The 21,411-nt window shown below is 33.7% G+C and overlaps 1 protein-coding gene across 1 annotated transcript in view; it reads left to right on the forward strand.

Moving 5' to 3' along the window:
* ATAD2 (ATPase family AAA domain containing 2) overlaps nt 1–21,411 on the forward strand; it is a 65,271-nt gene that overhangs the window by 14,261 nt on the left and 29,599 nt on the right. The window contains exons 3-13 of the mRNA XM_045560530.1: nt 1,617–1,666; nt 2,459–2,624; nt 2,946–3,048; nt 3,302–3,389; nt 4,245–4,490; nt 5,089–5,206; nt 10,142–10,249; nt 15,199–15,307; nt 15,564–15,679; nt 17,113–17,287; nt 19,442–19,530. Coding sequence (XP_045416486.1) covers nt 1,617–1,666; nt 2,459–2,624; nt 2,946–3,048; nt 3,302–3,389; nt 4,245–4,490; nt 5,089–5,206; nt 10,142–10,249; nt 15,199–15,307; nt 15,564–15,679; nt 17,113–17,287; nt 19,442–19,530 — 1,368 coding nt within the window. The remainder of the gene's footprint in view (nt 1–1,616; nt 1,667–2,458; nt 2,625–2,945; nt 3,049–3,301; nt 3,390–4,244; nt 4,491–5,088; nt 5,207–10,141; nt 10,250–15,198; nt 15,308–15,563; nt 15,680–17,112; nt 17,288–19,441; nt 19,531–21,411) is intronic.

Consider the following 21,411-nt stretch of genomic DNA (forward strand, 5'->3'; position numbering starts at 1 on the left):
TCTATTTTACCATTTTTTTTTTTTTTCAATCTGTTTGGGGCTCAAAGACCAGAGGATCAAGATTGTTAGAAAAATACAGAAAGATTTGAATGACTATGCCATAAGGGCAGGATCTGTATACTTCTTGGATCCTGGGGTTCTTAACTAGGATCCAGTGATTATGGGTGATCTTCAGGGGGTGCATGAAACCTCTGAAGTAATGTTTGAACATGTGTAAAGTATATGCAATTTTCTAGGGAGAAAAGATCCATAGCTTTCATCAGATTCACAGAGGTTGACAAAGTCCAGCTGCCTGTTTTTGTAAATAGCTTCATTGGAACACAGCCATGCCCATTCATTTTGTCTTTGTATGGCTGCTTTCACCCTACTATGCCAGGTAGTTGTGACAGATTGTGTGGCTCACAAGCCTAAAGAAAATTAACTATCCAATAATTTAAGAAAAGTTTACCAAGGATAAAAGTGCTTCCCTTCCCCTGCAGGCAAAAGGAAAAGAAAAATACTGCTTTTTAATCATTGTGTACCTTGCATCTAAGAGGGGCCTAGTTTATAAAATGCGTAGATCTACATGGTGTGGAGGGAGGGGCTTCTTTATGAGAAAAGTCGATGAGCTTATAAATGAACTAAGCCTTGACCTGTAGATGGATTGCTCAAAGGTTTTTATTTTCTTACTGGTTTGTACTTAATGTTCCAAGAGAGAAGGAATTCATGATGGCTTACATTATTATGAGAATATGAGAAGATATGAGACTATCTTATCCTTTGGATAAGATGGTTTTATTTTATTTTATTTGAAATTCCACATATAAACCAGGCTGCTTGCAAATAGTTTGATACATAGGCTGATTAATAGATATAGCCTGTCCAAGTATGGAAAATTGAGTCACTAAAAATAAATTAATGAGACATACTGTTTTGTTTGCTCAGTGGATTTTTTGGGAAAAAAAGATGAGGGGGGTATTTTACTTTAAGGCTTGGAAAGTATTCTTTCCAATTCAGTAGATTCTGTCTGCCAGTTTGTAGGTGGAATATCTGATTCACAAATGGGATTGTTTCTACATGTGAATAATAATACTGCATGTCATGTAAAGATCATAGCCAGAGATGCTCTTAAAAGGCAATTAACTTATCACTAAGGGGCATTAGATCTGATTATAGTTAACAGATTCCTCAAGGATGAGACTGCTGTATCGTTGTGGGGTAAAATTCATCTTGTTTTTTTTGTTGTTGTTTTTTCTTTCAGCTCATCTAGTAGTAACATTCATCTTGTTTTTGCTCAGTGTTTACTTAGTTCAACTATACTTAAATACTTAGGCTAAGGATTTAATTTCTTGTTTCAAGTAAGATATTTGGATTTGATTAATTCTGTTTAGCTAAGAGTTAATGCATATATCACTGAACTGCAAAACAGGGTTCTTAGACTTTGTTTAGCCATAACTTATGTAAACATAGATATTCTCAAGCTTTGTTGTTTTTCAGTGTTTTTTAGGTTTTCAGGTATCTGAGTATTTACTCTCCAAGCTGATTTAACTTTTTTTCATGGTTTATAGTATTATGAAATGTAGGTTTTAAAGTTAGGTCAATTATTTTAAATTCTTTAATATATTGTTTTCACATAGGCAGTTGGCCAGACAGCAGGCTGATAAAAAAAAAGAAGAGTGCAAAGAAGGTATGTAATGTTAAAGGCATTTCAGATTTTTAAAACATGCAACTAATATTTTATTTACATGTTTATTGAGGTACATACAATAAACTGTACCTATTTAAAGTGTAGAATTTCTTAGGTTTTGATATCAGTATATGCTGCAAAATCAGTACCCTCAAAAGGTTCCTCAGGCCCCTTTATAATTCCTCCTGGCTCTTCCAGCTCCTCTCCTTGCTGTTCAACTCACCTCCATCCCCTACTCCTGACTCCTGAGAAAATAAATAGTTTCATTGAAACACAGCCATGCCCACTTATTTTGGAATCTGATTTCTGTCACCATAGATTAGTTTGTATTATCTGGAGTTTTATATAAATGGAATCATATAGTATGCATTCTTTTTTGTCTGGCTTCTTTCACTCAGGATAATTATTATGAGTATAACCCATGTCATTGCTTTTTGTTGCTGAGTAATATTCCATTATATGGATATACCACAATTTGTTTTTCTCTTCATCTTTTGATGGATTTGGGTTGTTTCTAGTTTGGGACTGTCACAAAACTGCTTTGAACATTTGTGTATCGGTCTTTTTATTGCGTATCTTTCCTCTTCTGTTGGGAGTGGAAGGGCTAGATGATATGGTAGGTATATGTCATAACTTTATTTTTGTTTTCTAATGTTTTTAGGAAAGCTAAGTTTAAGACACTATGATTTTGTTACATGAAAGTGTAGCTTTTCAATTGTTCATTTTAGAATTGTTTCATAAACACTATTATTTCAAATTTTTCTATTTATTTTTATGTATGCACCTGTGAAGACAAAGTGATTCCAGTTATTCGGTCATTGAGGACTAGAAATATTGTTCAAACTACAGGCCACTTGCTAGAAGAGAATGGTGATGTTGAAGTGCGCCGCAGTTGTAGGATTAGAAGTCGTTATAATACTGTGAACCAGTCTGTGCTATTTGACAAACTTATAACAAAGTAAGTAAAAGTGCCTTAGATCAAGATGATTCATCTGGCAGAAACTTTTTTGTTGGGGAGGGATCATGAATTTCAACCAGCCTGAATATTTAATGCATTTAGTTTATGTAGAGCATAAAGGAAAATGATTATTTGAGGTCTTTGTAATAATTCTATGTGTTTAAATTCTTGAAAAGAAATTTTTAAATATTTTTACACAAGTAATTACTGCTTACAGAAATATTTTAAGCTCCATGAAATATTGTAATAGAAGAAAAATTAAGTTTTTAAAAATCTGCTCTTTTACAATTTTAGCATATATTTATATCAATTTTTTTAAAGCACCGCTGAAGCTGTACTTCAAAAAATGGATGACATGAAGAAAATCCGTAGACAGCGAATGAGAGAACTTGAAGACTTGGGAGTGTTTAATGAAACAGAGGAAGTAAATATATTTTTCTATGAAGGGGGTGGTTTAATAATCTTCAGTTTAATCTTTTTCTATGGTACCTAATTCATTTTTGGTTAAATTATTTGTCACTTTGTCCAGCATTTCTTTGATCAGTCACTAGTTACTGCTAGAGTTGTAAGAGTTTACAGCTGTAAATATCTTCATTTTAAGGAAGATTGGAGGATCCTACTGAATTTTTTAATGAATAGATACCAAATGTTAATGACTTTTATTTAAACATTTTTAGGGCAATCTTAATATGTACACGAGAGGAAAACAAAAAGATATTCAAAGAACTGATGAAGAAACAACTGATAATCAAGAAGGCAGTGTGGGTTAGTCTTTTCTCTTGTTCTGTCTTCTGGGTTTGAGTTTAAGAACTTTATTTAGCAGGAAATAGCCTTTTTATTTAGAAGTTGTGATGTTTATGGTAGTTTGTAACAGATCAGACAATTGGTAATAATTGAAAAGAAAAAAATGGGGGCAGGGAAGAGCTTAAAAGGATGGTATGTTTTGTTTTGGTAAAGTAACAAATCAATTCTAAAGCAAATAACATTGGTTTGCTTATATGTATATTTACTGCAGACATATCATTTATCTATTTTAGTTAAAAGATGATTAAAGCTAAGTTTTGTTATTCCATTTAAGACTTATTAACAAAATCTATTAGAATTTTTCTTGAGTGCAAACCAGTTTTCTGAAATGTATTTTAAATGTTTTGCTGAGGGTATTTTACCATTATCATAAGTAGATTGAGTTATGTGGCATATAACTAGATGACAGCCAGAGGGCTGGATGGAAAGTCAAACTTAAGTTTAAAAGACAGAAGCTAAGTGAAAAGATTTTAAAACTTGTCAACATGTCACATTAACTTGGAAACTTAAGTATAATCACCTATATTAACAAAATTCTCAGGAACACTATAAACTTTAGTTTGGTACTTGATAATAGTAGCCTTCAAACTTGTTTCTCTACTTCCTTTTTTTCCTTCTTCTAGTTTTTAATTCTATAATTTTTTACCTCGTTTTAAAAAATCTTTAATGTTGCAAAAGAATTATAAGTTCTTTCTGTGAATAATCTAAGAGTAGATAAATTTAAAAAGGGGAGAATCTCTTCTCTCCCAACTCCCCTATGTTAAAAATTGTTAACATTTTGCTGAGTACCCTTCTGGAAGTATTTCTTAATTGTAGAATCGTCTGAAGAGGGTGAAGACCAAGAAGATGAAGATGATGGTGAAGATGAAGATGATGGTGAAGATGAAGATGATGGTGAAGATGAAGATGATGATGAAGAAGACGATGATGATGATGATGATGATGACGACGACGACGACGACGACGACGACGACGACGAAGAAGATGGAGAAGAAGACAATCAGAAACGCTATTATCTTAGACAAAGAAAGGCTGCTGTTTACTACCAGGCTCCATTGGAAAGTAAGTGTTATACATATTTTTTCCAGAAGAAAATATATTAGCTTTCTCTTTATTGTCCTTCCTGAAATTTTGTTTTTTGGTATTTTTCATGTTTTCATTTTGCTGAATATTCATGACTATTGTCTTAACCTATCCAAAAGTTGGAAGAAGTAATTTCTCCAAAGCAAGTTAAATGTTAGCCTTGAGCAAAACAAATAATTCGGCTATTTTGAAATTTTCTGTCTTTATTTTAGATAGATTGTACAGCTTTCTATTTTGTCAGTTTGTGTAGATATGACTGCTTTTGATTTATGTTAACATTATATTTTAATACTTGTGAGCATTTACATGCAGGGCTGATAATCACCTATTATGCATCTGTACAATCACAGTGGTTGTTTATGGCCAGTGTGTATTTTGGTTGGTTGGTGTCTGTGTTATGTATATTTTCAATGGCAACCCTTCATACATAAATGATTTAAGACAAGAACAGCAAAATATTCTATAATAGATATTTACTAGTACTTTCATGGAAGGCAGCACCTTTGTAAGTATTTAGATGAAGAGAAAAATTATCTTCATACATATTTATGTATCTCATATATATTTCTGTTTTTAGAACCTCGTCACCAGAGAAAGCGCAACATATTTTATAGTGGTCCAGCTTCTCCCGCAAGACCAAGATACAGATTATCTTCTGCAGGACCAAGAAGTCCCTACTGTAAACGAATGAACAGGTTTGGTTCTGAAATAGTGATTGATTTATGACAACATAATTGTAGGGAAGGATTTTAGATTGGGTTTAGATTGGGAAGGATTTTAGGATTGGGTGTATTAGGATAGAATTCTACAGTTATATATTTGGGAGAGTTTAGCTGTATGCCTCTAGTACTCTAATCCCCAGTACCACTGACTAGTTTTTGCTTTTATTTCCACTAATAGGAACTGTTAGTATAACTACTTTGGTAAGGTAGTTTATTCCATTGTTCCACACTTTAATAATAGAACTACCATTGATTCAGTGTTTACTGTATTCCTGGCTCTGTGCTAAGCATTTCACATAACTTCCTTTAATCTTCACATTAAGTTAAAGTTTACTCTTTTCTTCACATACTGTCACAGCTGCATTTTCCTACCTTGTCACATGTTCTAAGTTCTAAGCTTTTAGAGCTCTCATGACACTGGTTATCCTTTTCTGTATCTATTTTATAATTTATTTCTCTTACATGATAGGAAACACTAATTTTCTTTGATTATTCAAATTATTTTGAACAGTACTGATAAGTCTCTTCATAGCAGTATACTATCATCATGTTTTGGTCATGGAAGGCAGCACCTTTGTAAATGCTAAAGATTCATTTCTTTTCAGAAAAATAAGAAAAGTACTTGTGTCCCTGAGTCTTTTCATTTCATTTCAGAATCACAAGTATACATTCTAGATTTCTTATTCTATCATCCCTTGTCACATGACCAAGGCCCAGAAGGATAGAGAATCAAGAAGACAAACTCAAAATGTCAGGGCTTCCCAATATTAATTGCACTTGAATGGAGGCTACATTGTCAATATTGTTGTAGGTCCCTTAGAATATTGTTAAAGATCTCTATTTTGATAGTGAAATGTTACAATTTTCAGAAAAGGAGAGGAAAAAGTATAGTGTGACTGTCTCAACAGTTACCACCTACCAATGTATCTTGCAGAAGGTAAGATTTTTTTTTTTCCCCATTTGCTGTTTTTGAGTTTCCATGTTTGGTTCATAGTATCTGGTCATTCCCTATGGAAACTGTCTCACATTGTTAAATAGCTCCTTGGTGCAGGATTCCTACCCCCACCCCCACCCCTGCCCCCATTTAATTTATGTTTGAATGCTGTAATGTGTGAAGCACAATGGATATAAAAATGACTTAGGTGGGATTCCTGCCCTTGAATTTCGTGGACTAATGGAAATTCTGACACTTGTTAAAACTTTTTTGTTTTTGTTTGTTTTTTGAGACAGGGTCTTGCTCTGTTGCCCAGGCTAGAGCTCAGTGGCTTGATCATAACTTATTGCAACCTCAAACTCCTGGCCTCAAGGGATCCTCCTGGCTCAGCCTCCCAAAATAACTGGAATTACAGGCATATGCCACTACACCCAGCTGATTTTTAAATTTTTTGTAGAAACAAGGTCTTGCTGTGTTGCCTAGGCTGGTCTTGAACTCCTGGCCTCAAGCGATCCTTCCTCCTTGGCCTCCCAAAGTGGTAGGATTACAGGCATGAGCCACTTCTCCTGGCCCTGACAAGTTTAAATTAAAGTATGAACTAAGAGATTTGAGCTATCCCTTCAGTAATGTTATTTGACTTGCTGACTTTCTTGGTATTGGTTTTGATAACCTATTTAAACTTTTTTTTGTGTGGTTACAGCTTTATTGAAATACTTTGTTGAGATACTTTCTGTCATTATAGGTTTGCCTATTCTGAATATTTCATAAAAGTAAAATCTTTTGTGACTGGTGTTCACTCAGTATAGCATTTTCAAGGTTCATTCATGTTGTACCATGTATTCCTACTTCATTCTTTTTTATTGCCAAATAAGATTGAATTATATGGATATACCAGATTTTGTTCGTCCATTTATCAGTTGATGGACATTTAGGTTGTTTCTGCTTTGGCTCTTATGAATAATGCTATTATGAACATTTGTGTACAAGTTTTTGTGTAAACATGCGTTTCCACTTCTTAGATATGTACCTAGGAGTAGAATCATTGGGTCAGATAACTAACTTTGTTTAACATTTTGGGGAACTGCCAAATTGTTTTCCATAGTGGCTACTTCATTTTACATTCCCACAAGTAGTTTACTAGAGTACCAAATTCTCCATATCCTTGCCAACACTTGTTATTCTATGACTTTTTGAATGTAGTCCTTTAAAGTTTTTTTTTTAACTTTCATGCCAATGTGCTATGAAGATCTCATCCCTTCTAACAACCTTAACATAGTCATTTTGCTTATAGGCTTTTACTTTTTCTTGAAGAGACCAGCTTTTGTTTATAGTTCATGTACTACTTCAACTACTGAGGCAAGAAAATAAAGCACGTATCTAAAGAATTATTTCAACATTGTTCTTAGCATCTATGGCAAGTGAGCAAGAAACCTCCAACAACAATGCAGGATCTTCCAAGTGTCTCTTGGCACACTTATCAGAGTGGAGCTTCAGGAATTCTGCCTATAAGCAGGATTCTCTTTCTTCCTTACAGTTGCTAACCTCCAGTAGTCTAAGCTTTATTCTTTTACTCTAGTCCACTGTTTTCAGAACAAGCCTAGTCCCTTTGAACAACAAGGTAACTTAATAGCACGAGTGCTCTACCAATGTTTCAAAATACTCCCTATCTGTTGTCAAAGAACTAGAATTGGCGAAAAGCTGAAGCTCTTGTTAGGTTCAAAGTGCTGGTCCAGTGCTTGCCCATGCCAAATTTTTCATTGGCTTTTAGTAAAATGGAGGGGATAAATGAGTGGATGTGGATATGTGTTTAGAATCTTTTTAAAACTGAAATAATGGCCTTTCTCTAGTATAGAGTAATTCCTTTTCTAGTATAGAGTAATTCCTAAGAACCTGGATCCATGACTAGGACTGTCTAGGTTCAGAGCTTAGCTCATCCTTTGTTAGTTACCTTTGGCAAGTTACCTAACCATTCTTTGCTTCTGTTTTTTGATCTGTAGAATGCAGATAATAGCACCTATCTCATACTTCTATTGTGAGAATTAAATGAGTTAATACATGTAAAACATTTAAAAGTCTCTGTCCTATATATTAAGTGCTGTATGTACTTCCTATTATAACTACATTTTGATGTTTAAAAATAATCTCTACTTTGCAATCAAACATTGGAGACCTTATGTTAGTCCACAAGATTTGTTACTGTTTGCTTAGAACTTTACTGGTTTGTGAAATAAAAAACTAGAAATCACCAGTGTAGTAGCATACAGAATGTGGAATTTTTTTTTTCAGTACTTTGAGTAACTTTTAGGAATTTTAGAATAAACAGATACAAGTTTGAATTCTGACACCATCAGTGAGTAATTCTGATATTTTGAGCAAGTTATTTAACCTGTGAGCCACATTTTCCACAACTATAAAATGAAGTTACCAATAATGTACTTGTCCAAAGTTTTAATTAAGATTAAATGACATATGTCAAACACCTGGTACAGAAGGCAGTCAGTAAATGTTAATCCTTTTCTTAATTGTGAAGTTAGTGTTATGTGAATACATAGTGAATTCACATATAATTATGTAAATATACTAGAGTCTATTTATAATATTAATGATAATATTAAATAAGTTAGTCTTTTATATGAAATTACAGACTTGTACTAGATAGTTTTAGTTGCAGACTGATCACAAAAACAGTCTTGGGTGTATTTGGGTAGGTGGATGGGTATCATATTATTTTCTCATTTATTTCTGTTTCTACAACCCCTTATCGAAAACCATTAGGGCATTTGTGTTTCAGAATGCATATTTTTTGGGTGGATTTACAAAGATAGCATGCAACATATATAGTGCGGTAACATTAATATCTGTAGGGCTATTTGAGCCAGAATTGCAAAGTCAAATATATTTATAATTCTCTGGCAAAGCATATGAATAATCATAGTAAGTAGAACAAACAGGCTAAAAGTTGCCTTGTGCCATTTCAGGTTATGCTGCTAAATGAAGAATGGAAAAACTTTCTTTCAGAGTTTTTTAGATAGGAGTTTCTGGACCTAGATTATGCAGATAATATACTGTGAACCTTTTATATTTTTGGAAATACCTACTTACCATGATTGTACTCTAACTCAGAAAAGTTCTAGATCCTGAACTAGTAGAATGATTAAAGATTTTCCCAGCCAGATTCTTTGTTTTTTCTGTGAGTCTTTTGCAACTATCTAAAGGTAGAAGTGATAAGAATTTTCTTTTATATATGTAGGTAGCACTTCGCATCTTATTTAATATTAATACTACCAGCCAGCCTAAGAATTTGATAGTATTTCTTTTTTTGTCAGTAAAGTCATGGGTTGGGTAACTCATCTACATTTACAAAGCTGTTAAGTGACAGAGTTGTGAATTTACAGTTGATGATAAAAGGCCATCTTATTCCTCACTATTTGCCAGTATTTTTTAAGCTTTCCTGGCCACCTGACTTTTTTTTACATAAAAAAATGCCCTCCTTTTAAATTTATTTGACATTTAAAAATAGGTGATTTCCTTTCAAATGTGAAATTATATGTAGTGTAATGCTGAAAATAGTTTTTAAAATTGCATTCCCAAAGATTCTGGTATTCTCTTTATCCCACCTTTCTCATTGAAAATAACTGATTTCTATCAAGACTAAGTCTTCACCCTGCCTAGACCATGTCCTTTCTTCGTAAACATTTGATGGTCAGCTCTGCTGTAGCCTCCTGTCTTTTTTTCCTTTCCACTCAGTTATTTAAGTCTTTTATTCACTTCAAAAGATTCAACCATTTTGTAGACATCATAGTTGGATTAAAAAATAAAATGATTCAACCAGCAAAGCTTACTTCAGTGGTTTAGCAAATGTATTAATTTTATGATGAAGATTTTTGGATCGTTAGGTATTTCTGATACTTGTGTCTTACCATGCCCTTTTTTCCTGTCTTCCCTCATGATTTCAGTTTTTCTCTTTACTTTAGGCGAAGGCATGCAATCCACAGTAGTGACTCTACTTCATCTTCCTCTTCTGAAGACGAACAACACTTTGAGAGGCGGAGAAAAAGGAGCCGTAATAGAGCTATCAATAGGTAAATGCCATATTGACGTCTTTTTAAACTACTAGCTATCTTTTTTAAAAAGTGGTGAGAAAACAATAATTTGGGAATAGTTACAGTCTGGCTGATTAAAAAGTTGCAAAACAGGTTAATGTATAAACTAGAATACTGTCTTGTTAAAAATATCTACAGTTGAAACAAAATAACAGTTTGGAACATATGGTTATGATCTCTTGCCAAACTATTATATAGTCAAAATGGTGGTTAGTGAACAGTGATTTGAAGAAATAACTAGTTTTTACATTCTTATTGTAGAACTCTTAAGAAAAATAGAAGGCTTCATTCATTTCATAACTCTTTGCAGTATAAGTCCACATATACTAACCAGCTTACCTGATTTTCACAATAATTATACAAAGGAGATAGAGCAAGGATTATTCTCACTTTGCAAATGTAGGTGGGTGAATGAAAATGCAGTGCTTGGATTCTGGTAATAAAATATTTTTAGAGTAGAAATAATGCTTGACAGGCCAGGCTTGGTGGCTCAGGCCTGTAATCCTAGCACTCTGGGAGGCCGAAATGGGAGGATTGCTTGAGCTCAGGAGTTCGAGACCAGCCTGAGCAAGAGTGAGACCGAAGCTCTACTAAAAAACAGAAAAAATTAGCCAAACAACTAAAAATAGAAAAAATTAGTTGGACGCAGTGGTACACGCCTGTAGTTCCACCTACTCGAGAGGCTGAGGCAGAAGGATCACTTGAGCCCAGGAATTTGAGGTTGCTGTGAGCTAGGCTGATGCCATGGCATTCTAGCCCAAGCAACAAAGCAAGGCTGTCTCACAAAAAAAAAAAAAAGAAGAAGAAGAAGAAAAAGTAATGCTTGACAACGTGGTTGGAACATAATAATTGAAGGAGCATGCAAACCAACCATTCTTTGTATTCTAAGGTCTATTCTTTTATCATGTTAGGTCTTTGAGATACATGTAAACTTTTGTATAAAATTATTAAAATTCTTTTTTTTTCTTTCCCAAACACCTATAGTAGAAGCACTATTATTAAAATTAATTTCACCTTTTTTCTTTAGTGTGGCTAATAGAAAATTTAAAATTACATTTGGGGTTTGAATTTTATGTCTGTTGGACAGCAGTGAGTTAGAGCACTTAAAAGCTGTATACTGAGACTATACAGTCTTTTTTGGCTTCATACATAAAAATGTGCATCTAATCCTGTGTATTTTGTTTCATACAGTTATATTTTTTTCAAGAATTACTTAAGAAATATCCTTTAGGAAAAAAAAAAGAAATATCCTTTAGGAAGCAACAACTGAAAACTTGTCCATCATCTTAGATTTCACAGTATAAATTCCTTGTGGCATTTGGGGCTAACAAGTACTATCATTTAGGGTGAGCATTGTGTGCTTTTACTTGTGTTCAGTTGTAGCAATCATTTTGCTAAGGCATTCTGGTACAGATATCTTCCTCTAATGTAAGCAGTTTTCATTTTTCCATTTATAAAATGAGCAGGTTCTTCTAGGTATATATTCTTTGCATCCTACTATAACTTTTTGAAAGTAGTTAGAGAATTTTCTTAAGAGAGTTGATGTGGATCCATTCTGCTGAGTTATATATATAATACATTATATATATATAAAATTGTTTACGTGTGTGTGTGTGTGTGTGTGTGTGTGTATATGTATGTATAGCAGAGTTGTTACAGGTCTTGAAATAGATTGCATTTGATTCCTGGTCTTGCCATTTTGCTAGTTGGTTGACCTTGGGGAAATCAGTTAACCTTTCTATGCCTTGGTTTTCTATTAAAATAGGGAAAATAATAATACTTGCCTCATAAGACTATTGTGAGGATTTAATGGCTTAATACATGTAAAGCACCTAAAACTAAAGCAGTGTCTGGCAAATGGTAAATTCTCTATAAATGTTAGGCACAAGTATTATAATGTGTATTGATGCTGTCTGAATTCTCCATCAAGAATTATTTTATGGTGCTTGTGGCGTCTTGCTAACTTGATATTTTCGTTTGATTGTGAATCTTTAATAATAAAGCGTCAGATACAAATATTTTTAACACTTAAATTGTGGACATAGAAAATGAGGAAATTGAAATACATAGATTGCTCCAGTTTAAATTTGTTTTTTTTTTTTAATTCTTAAGAAAAATGTTCATATTCTAATGTGGATTTTGGGGAAGAGGATGAGTTGATAGGTGTGTGTTTTGTTTTATTTTAGTAGATTTAGGGGGTACAAGTTGAATTGTTACATATATTGTATTGCAGTGAAGTCTGGGGATTTAGTGTATCCATAACTCGAATAGCATACATTGTACCCCATTGGTAAGTTTTCATCGCTCACCCCTTCTCAACCTCCTGTCTTTTGAGTCTCCAATGTCCATTATACCACTTACTGGTTGATGAGCGCATAGGTTGATTCCTTATCTTTGCAGTTGTGAATTGTGTTGGGATAAACATATGGGCACAGGTTCTCTTTTTGATATATTAATTTATTTTCCTTTTAGTACATACCCAGTGGTGGGATTGCAGGATTGAATGGTAGATGTGTTTTTAGTTCTTTAGAAATCTCCATAGGGGTTGTACTAATTCCCACCAACAGCGTATAAGTGTTCCTTTTTTACTGCACCCACACTGACAGCTCTTGTTTTTTGACTGTACATAATGGCCATTCTAATTGTAGTAAGGTAATATCTCATTGTGGTTTTAATTTTGTATTTCTTTGATGATTAGTCAGTTTGAGCATTATTTTATGTTTGCTGGCCATTTGTATATCTTCTTTTAAAAAGTGCCTATTCATGTCATTTGCCCACTTTTTTTTTTTTTTTTTTTAAAGGCTGGTCAAGTGAGGCAGTGGGAGTGGAGAAGGAACAAAGGAATCTGTAACTGGTTGTGATCAATTAGTTGTAAACACTACTGCACTTGGACCAACCTACCCACTTTTTAATGAGGTTTTTTTTCCCTTGCTGAGTTGTTTGAGTTCCATGTAGATTTTGGATATTAGTCCTTTGTTGGACACATAGTTTGTGAATATTTTCTCCCATTCTGTAGGTTGTCTATTTACTCTTTGATTATTTCTTTTGCTGTGCAGAAACTTTTTAGTTTAATTAAGTCCCATTTGTCTATTTTTGTTTTTGTTTTATATGCTTTTGGGATCTTAGTCATAAATTCTTTGCCTAGGCCAATATCCAGAAGAGTTTTTGCTAGATTTTTGTCTAAGATTTTTACAGTTTCAGGTCTTACATTTAAATCTTTAATCCATTTTGTGCTAATTTTTGTATATGATGAGAGATAGGGATCCAGTTTCATTCTTCTGAATATGGCTATTCAGTCTTCCCAGGACCATTTATTGAACAGTGTGTCCTTTCTGCGGTATATGTTTTTGTCTGTTTTGTCAAATATCAGTTGGTTGTAGGTACGTGGTTTTATTTCTGGGTTCCCTGTTCTGTTCTACTGATCTATTATGTGTCTACTGTTACAGCAGTACTATGCTGTTTTGATTACTATGGCTTGGTAGTGTAATTCGAAATCAGGTAATGTGATGCCTGCAGTTTGGTTCTTTTTGCTTAGGATTGCTTTGGCTCTTTGGGCTCTTTTTTGGTTCTATATGAGTTTTAAATTTATTTTTTCTAATTCTGTGAAAAATGACATCGGTATTTTGATAGGAATTGCATTGAATCTGTAGATTGCTTTGGGAAATATGGCCATTTTGACAATATTGAGTCTTCTGATCCATGTTTCATTTGTTTATGTCATCTATGATTTCTTTCATCAGTGATTTGTACCTTGCAGAGATCTTTCACCTCCTTGGATATATTTATTCTTAGGGTTCAGTGGTTGGTGGGGTTTTTTTTGTTTTGTTTTGTTTTTGCAGCTATTATAAATGAGGTTGAGTTGTTGATTTTGTTCTCAGTTTGGTTGTTGGTGGTATGTAGAAATACTATTCACTTTTGTCTGTTGATTTTATAACCTGGCTGAATTCATTTATCAAATCTAGAAGTCTCTTGAAGGAGTCCTTAGGGTTTTCTAAGTTTAAGACCATACTATAAGTAAACAAATAATTGGACTTTTTGAACGCCCTTTATTTCTTCTCTTATCTGATTGTTCTGACTACAACTTCCAGTAGTATGTTGAATAAAAGTGGTGAAAGTGGGCATCCTTGTCTTATTCGAGTTCTTAGGGGGAATGCTTTCAACTTTTCCCCATTCAGTATGATGTTGCCTGTGGGTTTGTCATATATGGCTTTTGTTATTTTCAGGTATGTTCCTTCTATGCCACGTTTTTTGAGGGTTTTTATCGTGAAGTGATGCTGGATTTTATTGAATGCTTTTTCTACATCTATTGAGATGGTCATATGGTTTTTGTTTTTAATTCTCTTTATGTGGTGAATCACATTTCTTGGCTTGCATTTGTTGAAACATCCTTGCATCCCTGGGATGAAAACCCACTTGATTGAATTATCCTTTTGATGTGCTGTTAGATTTAGTTTGCTAGTATTTTGTTGAGGACTTTTGTGCCTGTGTTCAGCAGAGATGCTGGTCTGTAGTTTTCTTATTTCGCTGCATTCTTCTGGTTTTGGTGTCAGGGTGATCCTGGCTTAGTAGAATGAATTAGGGAGAACTCCCTCCTTGATGCTTTGAAACAGTTTCAGTAGGATTGGTACCAGTTCTTTGTACATGTGGTAGAATTTAGCTGTGAATCCAACTGATCGTGACCTTTTTTTGCTATTGTTGGGAGATTCTTTTATTACTGATTCAATTTCACTACTTTTTTGGTTTATTCAGGAGCTCTATTTCTTCCTGGTTCAATCTCAGGAGGTTGTATGTTTTCAGGAATTCATCCATTTCTTTAAGGGTTTCTAGTTTATGAGCATATAGCTGTTCATACCAGTCTCTGATCTTTTGTATTTCTGTGGTATCAGTTGTAATGCCTCCTTTTCCATTTCTGATTGTGTTTTTAATAGGTGCCTCCCACTAAATTTTCGGAAAGATGAATTAAAAGGCATTTATAAAGATAGAATGAAAATTGGAGCAAGCCTTGCTGATGTTGATCCAATGCAACTAGATTCTTCAGTGAGTACTCTTGTTTCAAAATTTATGCTTTGTTTTTCTTTGTTTTAGTTTAGTTTTAAAGTTAAAACAGAAACCAATGGTTTTTTTTAAATCAGAAACTTAAATCTTTACAAACTTGTTTTTTAATCCTCAGATCACAACTAAGATACTGTTACTCGGTTGACTGCTGTTACTCGGTTGACTGGGTTAGGTTTAGGCATGGGATAACAATTTTGACTCTAAATCTAACAATGTCAGTGTTCACTTCCATTATCAGGTACGATTTGATAGTGTTGGTGGCCTTTCGAATCATATTGCAGCTCTAAAAGAAATGGTGGTATTTCCATTACTTTATCCAGAAGTGTTTGAAAAATTCAAAATTCAGCCCCCAAGGTAATTTAATTATACTTTTAATTTTAACCAAATCTGTGCTATACTACTATTGCTTCTTCTAGTTCTCATACTTTATTAACTCATTTTTAAACCCTAGTCCCTGATTCCCTTTTTATATAACTGAATTGTAGCTTATTTATATAACAGAAATACTATATAGTTTATTTTAATTTTTAAAATTTATTTTATTTCAATAGATTTAGGAGTACAAGTGGTTTTCTCTTTTTGTTATACAACTTTTCTCTCTGAATCAAGCAATATGGAAACAGCAATGTAAATAAACTTTTTAGCCAGGTGCATTGACTCACATGTGTAATCCTAGTGCTTTGGGAAGCCAAGGTAGGATGATCATGTAAGGCCAGGAGTTTAAGACTAATGTGAGCAACATACCAAGACTCCATCTCTACAAAAAATAAAAAAAGTTATCCAGGCATAGGTGATGTGTGCCTAGCTACTCAGAAGTCTGAGACGAGAAGATCTCTTGAACCCAGGAGTTAAGGCTACAGTGAGCTATGATCATACCACTGCAGTCCAGCAAGACCCTGTCTCAAAAGCAAGCAAACAAATAAATAAATCTTTAAAAATTAGTAAGCTTTTTTTCTTTTCCATTATAAAAGTAATGTACCATAAATCAATTACAGTTAAACAGTGATGAGTTTTAAGTTAAACTTTATAATTTAAGAAGTCAGAAAGGTATTAATATTTTACAGGAAATGTTGTAAGTGCCTAGTTAAAGTAATTTAATGAATTTAAAAAGAAATAGCAGGCCAGGTGTGGTGGCTCATGCCTATAGCCGTAGCACTTTGGGAGGCCCAGGTGGGAGTATTGCTTGAGTGAGAAGTTTGTGACCAGCCTAAGCAAGAGCGAGACCTCGTCTCTACAAAAAATAAAAAAATTAACCAGGCATGGTAGCTCGTGCCTGTAGTCCCAGCTACTCAGGAGTCTGAGGCAGGAGGATCACTTGCACCCAGGAGTTTGAGATTGCAGTGAGCTATAATGACTACACTGCACTCTAGCCTGGGTAGCAGCAAGACTGTGTCTTAAAAAAAAATAAATAAATAAAAGAAACAACATACTCCTCGAATTTTCTCTCTACATTTCTTCTTCCTTAGAACATAAATTTCCCCCCATAAAAGTTTAATTATATGATTGTGATATATTATTACATATGCAAGTGTAAGGTTATATAAGCATGATGAAAGAATAAAACATGTTTCAAATAAAGGGTTCCATTTATATTTTAAATATTCATTTTACAGTATCAGTATTAACTGCAGTTTTAAGTTGTGCTTTGTGGCATGAAACTATATAGTATTTCAGTTGTCTTATTTTTTATTCACTAATTAAGTCAATTCATGAAATTGGTTTCTAATTTTTGTTTAAATAGTCTTTTTACATGTAGTGCTAAAATATTTAATGTATTATTTTTACAGAGGTTGTTTGTTTTATGGTCCACCTGGAACTGGAAAAACTCTGGTTGCTAGAGCACTTGCCAATGAGTGCAGTCAAGGAGATAAAAGAGTAGCATTTTTCATGAGGAAAGGTGCTGATTGTCTGAGTAAATGGGTAGGAGAATCTGAAAGACAGCTACGATTGCTATTTGATCAGGTATGATATTAAAATTTACCTATATAGATAGTTCTATAATCAATGCAGGTATGGGTTTATAAGGGTTAGATAAATCTTACATTAATCACTTTTTATAGAAATAAACTCAGAAGAATTGGACCAAATATGTAATCTTTCTAGATTATTATTTTCTTTTATATATCAAGATAATACTGACTTACAATGAACAGTTTTATAGTAAGAAGAGAAAGCAATATTTGGATCTAAGTTCTTTGTAGTTGTAGATCTCATACCTAGAGAGATTGATAGTCTCATTTAGAGAAATAGTAGTAGTGAATTATGTCTCAGTATGAGAGTTGAAGACTAGTTCTGTCCTAGAGTAACTTTCAGTTTCACATCCCAGGTTGTATTGACAGCACATTGTGAGACAATATTAGGTTATTAAGTATGAAATGTTCGATTTCCTTTAAGTACTGTGACGGTATCTCTGACATTTCACTTTGACACTTATTATATTTTTATTGTGAAAGGTACATCCTCATTCTTTCAAACACATAGTTTTGCTTGTGATTATATTTGAAAAAATTTTTTAATTTTTGTGAAACCATGAATAAGTCAGAAATTCCTGTTATTTTCTTAATATGACTTCTGTCATGGAGCCAATGCAGCACAGACAGCTCGAAATATCAACAAAGTGTTTGGGAAGGATGTGGCTGATGAATGCACAGTACGTCAATGGTTTGAGAAGTTCTGTTCTAGTGATTTTAATCTTGAGAATGAGCCATGTGGGTGACCTGAGACCAAGGTGGATAATGATGAGCCGAAAGCTGTAGTGGAAGCAAATCCATCTCAACCTACATGGGAATTATCAAGGTTTGATGTGCTATTCCAACAATGTTGGACCACTTGAAACAAATCGGCAAGGTAAAGAAGCTGAATAGATGGGTGTACTGCATGAATTAAACCAGCATCAGAGGAGAAATCCTCTCGAAGCTTGCCTTTCTTTGCTGTCACGACGTAAAGGTGAACTATTTCTACCCCGTATTATTACATGGGATGAAAAATGGATTCTTTTTGATGATTGCAAGCGTTCGGCACAATGAAAGATGAAGTGCCAAAACACAGTCCAAAACCGAATATTCATCAGAAAAAGCTAATGGTATCTGTTTGGTGATCCAGCGCTGGCATTATCCACTACAGCTTCATGAAACCTGGTCAGTGGATTACAGCAGATGTCTACTGCAACCAGTTGGATGAAATGATGAGGATGCTTGTGAATAAGTAGCCGAGATTGGTCAATAGAGACAGGCCAATCCTCTTGAAAGACAACGCTCGATCACATGTCACACAAACAACACTGCTCAAACTACAGCAGCTGGACTTGGAAACTCTCTGTCATCCATCGTATTCACCAGACCTTGCACCAACTGACCACTACTTCTTCCAGGCTTTGGATACCTTTTGGAATTTCATCGCCACTCACTCTCCAGGCTTCTTCATTACTGGCATAAACAAGCTACCACTGAGATGGCAAAACTGTATTGATAGTTTAGTTGCATACTTTGATTAATTGTACTGCTTCTTGTTTGAGATATAATAAACTAAACTTTTGATTTGAAATCAGACATTTCATGTTTACTGACCTAATACATTATGATCTACTGAGACATATTGCTGCAGATACTCTTCAGTCTCTTTTTGGAATTCTTTGAAGTTCTTTTTTTATTTTATCTTTACTGAAATAGATAAAAATTATGGCATCTTGCTAAATGTTTTCCCATCCTGACGTGGAGGAAGGCTATGTCACTGTCTTCTATTCTTCATTTCCACAGTTAGTCTTTAATCGATTTTTCTGTGTGTGTCCTAGTAACTATAGCTATAATATAACCATGAAATATAGACTTGAATACTTCTAGTTGAAATTGCAAATAAAATTATACTGTTAGGTCATTACAGTTTAGTATGAATTCTTAAGACCTAGTTCTTAGAGCTTAAATTTATAAATTATAAATAGTCATAAATAAATTCAGGTAATCAAGTTTGAGTGAAAATAGATGGAAATGATATATAATCAGATTTAGAAATTATATTTTGATAAGCAAGTTTGGATGAAACAGATTAAAATGGTTTATATTAATCCTACACATTTGAGGCTTTTTGTAATAGCATACAACCACTGGACTTGCTTTCTAGGCCTATCAAATGCGCCCATCAATTATTTTCTTTGATGAAATCGATGGTCTGGCTCCAGTACGGTCAAGCAGGCAAGATCAAATTCACAGGTAAAACTTGCTTGTTGGCACTTCAAGCTTCCTTCCTATATTCTGAGCTGTATTGACATTGTATGACAGATAGTACGTTAAATGGTGAAAGAAACTTTACAAACTAGTAGTTAACAGTTTTTGACAGTAAAACCCCAATATATAGTACAAAAAGAAAAAGTGAACGTGTTCTGAATGTCAGTGTTCTAAAGCACGGATTAAAAATATTAGTTACAGAAGATTTAACTCATGATGTAAACAAATGACCACAGGCCAGTGAAGTAAGGCAGATAAAATGAGTGAGGCAAAGCCAATGGTGAGAGTAGGACTGTGGTGAGGTATGTTGCTGAGTGCCCTGTCACAAGAGCAGAGCTAGTTATTTTTAGCTCCAACCTGTTATTGATGTGCAGAAGCTGACCTGGACTTGAAAAATTGATTTTTTTCCTCAAATATTATATGGAAATTATTAAATATCTTAAATGTTGTCAACTAATTTGGATGCTTTTAAGATACCACGTGTACCAAACAAAATATGTCTTAGGACATTACTATTAGTTTAAGATTCTAATAGTAGCCCAGCCTTCTCATTTTGAAGATAGGAAAACTTCACACACACCCTTCCCCTACCATGATTGGTTGCTTATCCAAGGGAGCATTTTTCCTAGTGCTACTGTTCCAACTTGGATTTAAATTACTTTTAGTACCAATTCATCTTTAGTTTTTCAGAGCATTTCAAATGGTCTCATGAATTGTTTGTAATTGCTTAATTAATTTGGAATACACTAAAGCAAATGTTTGCATGCCTTTATATATGCCAGTATTGTTTTATATTGAAAATAATGTAGATAGATGAACAAGACATGGTATGTGATTGATAGGTTTTGACTTTTCTAACATCTAGCAATATTTACTATTAAATATATTCTGATGGTCTTTTTTACTTAATGATAGACAATTTTATTTGTTGCTCTGAGTATATTAAGATACATATTAAGTACTGTGGTAAATATAGTTTTGTCTGTGCATGTCCTATTAGTAATCAGACATACTTTTTTTGTATGACACGTTTCGTTATCAATCACACTGTATTCTTTGTGTTAGTAGGGAGAAACATACTTAACAATACTTCCATCATTTTGTAATCAAGTAAATTGAGTACTTACTATATTTGGGGACAGTTCTAAAGGGATTGGAGGAATTTTAACAAAAAAAATTAATAGAGTAATTGTAATAAGCAAATCTATACCATCATAAATATATAATTTTTTTTCCAAATGTTATGTAGGGATCTAGGATCAAATATATAAATTTTTAAGAGAAATTTATTATATACTTTTTTTAAACCAAAGACATTAAAATTCTGCCATACATTTTTGTTAAATTAAGCTTCTCTAGAATTTAGTACATTGAAGATGATTAAACTGTATTTTGTATCTTATTTTTAGTTAAATATTGTAATGTAAATAAGTAATTATGTGAATGTCATTAGGTAATAATATTTTTAGCCTAAGAGAAAGAGGATACAAATAGAAAATAAAGAAGTCAAATTAAAATTTTTAAATCTTTGAATTGATAATATGAACTCATGAACTTTTTTTATAAAAGAAAAAGAAATCGTAACTATGGACACTAAAAAGGCCTAGAAGCAATCACAATCCAGTAGCAGTTAGTGTCCCTAGTCCCCAGAATGTTGTTTCTAAATACTAGGGCTCAGGAGAGATGGCAGGTTGCAACTCTGAAGCAGAAAATAAGCAAGACAAGCCTGGAACATCTTGTAGTGCCTGAAAGCAAGGAAGCAATCGAAGAATACTAGGATCGTAGTAGAATTACATAGGAGTAAATTTTGAAGGGGCTCCCATTGGCCAAAGACGGGGCGATTTGAGCATCAAAAAATAATGCCTA

Source organism: Lemur catta, chromosome 9, assembly GCF_020740605.2.
Source record: "Lemur catta isolate mLemCat1 chromosome 9, mLemCat1.pri, whole genome shotgun sequence".
NCBI classification, from domain to species: Eukaryota; Metazoa; Chordata; class Mammalia; order Primates; family Lemuridae; genus Lemur; species Lemur catta.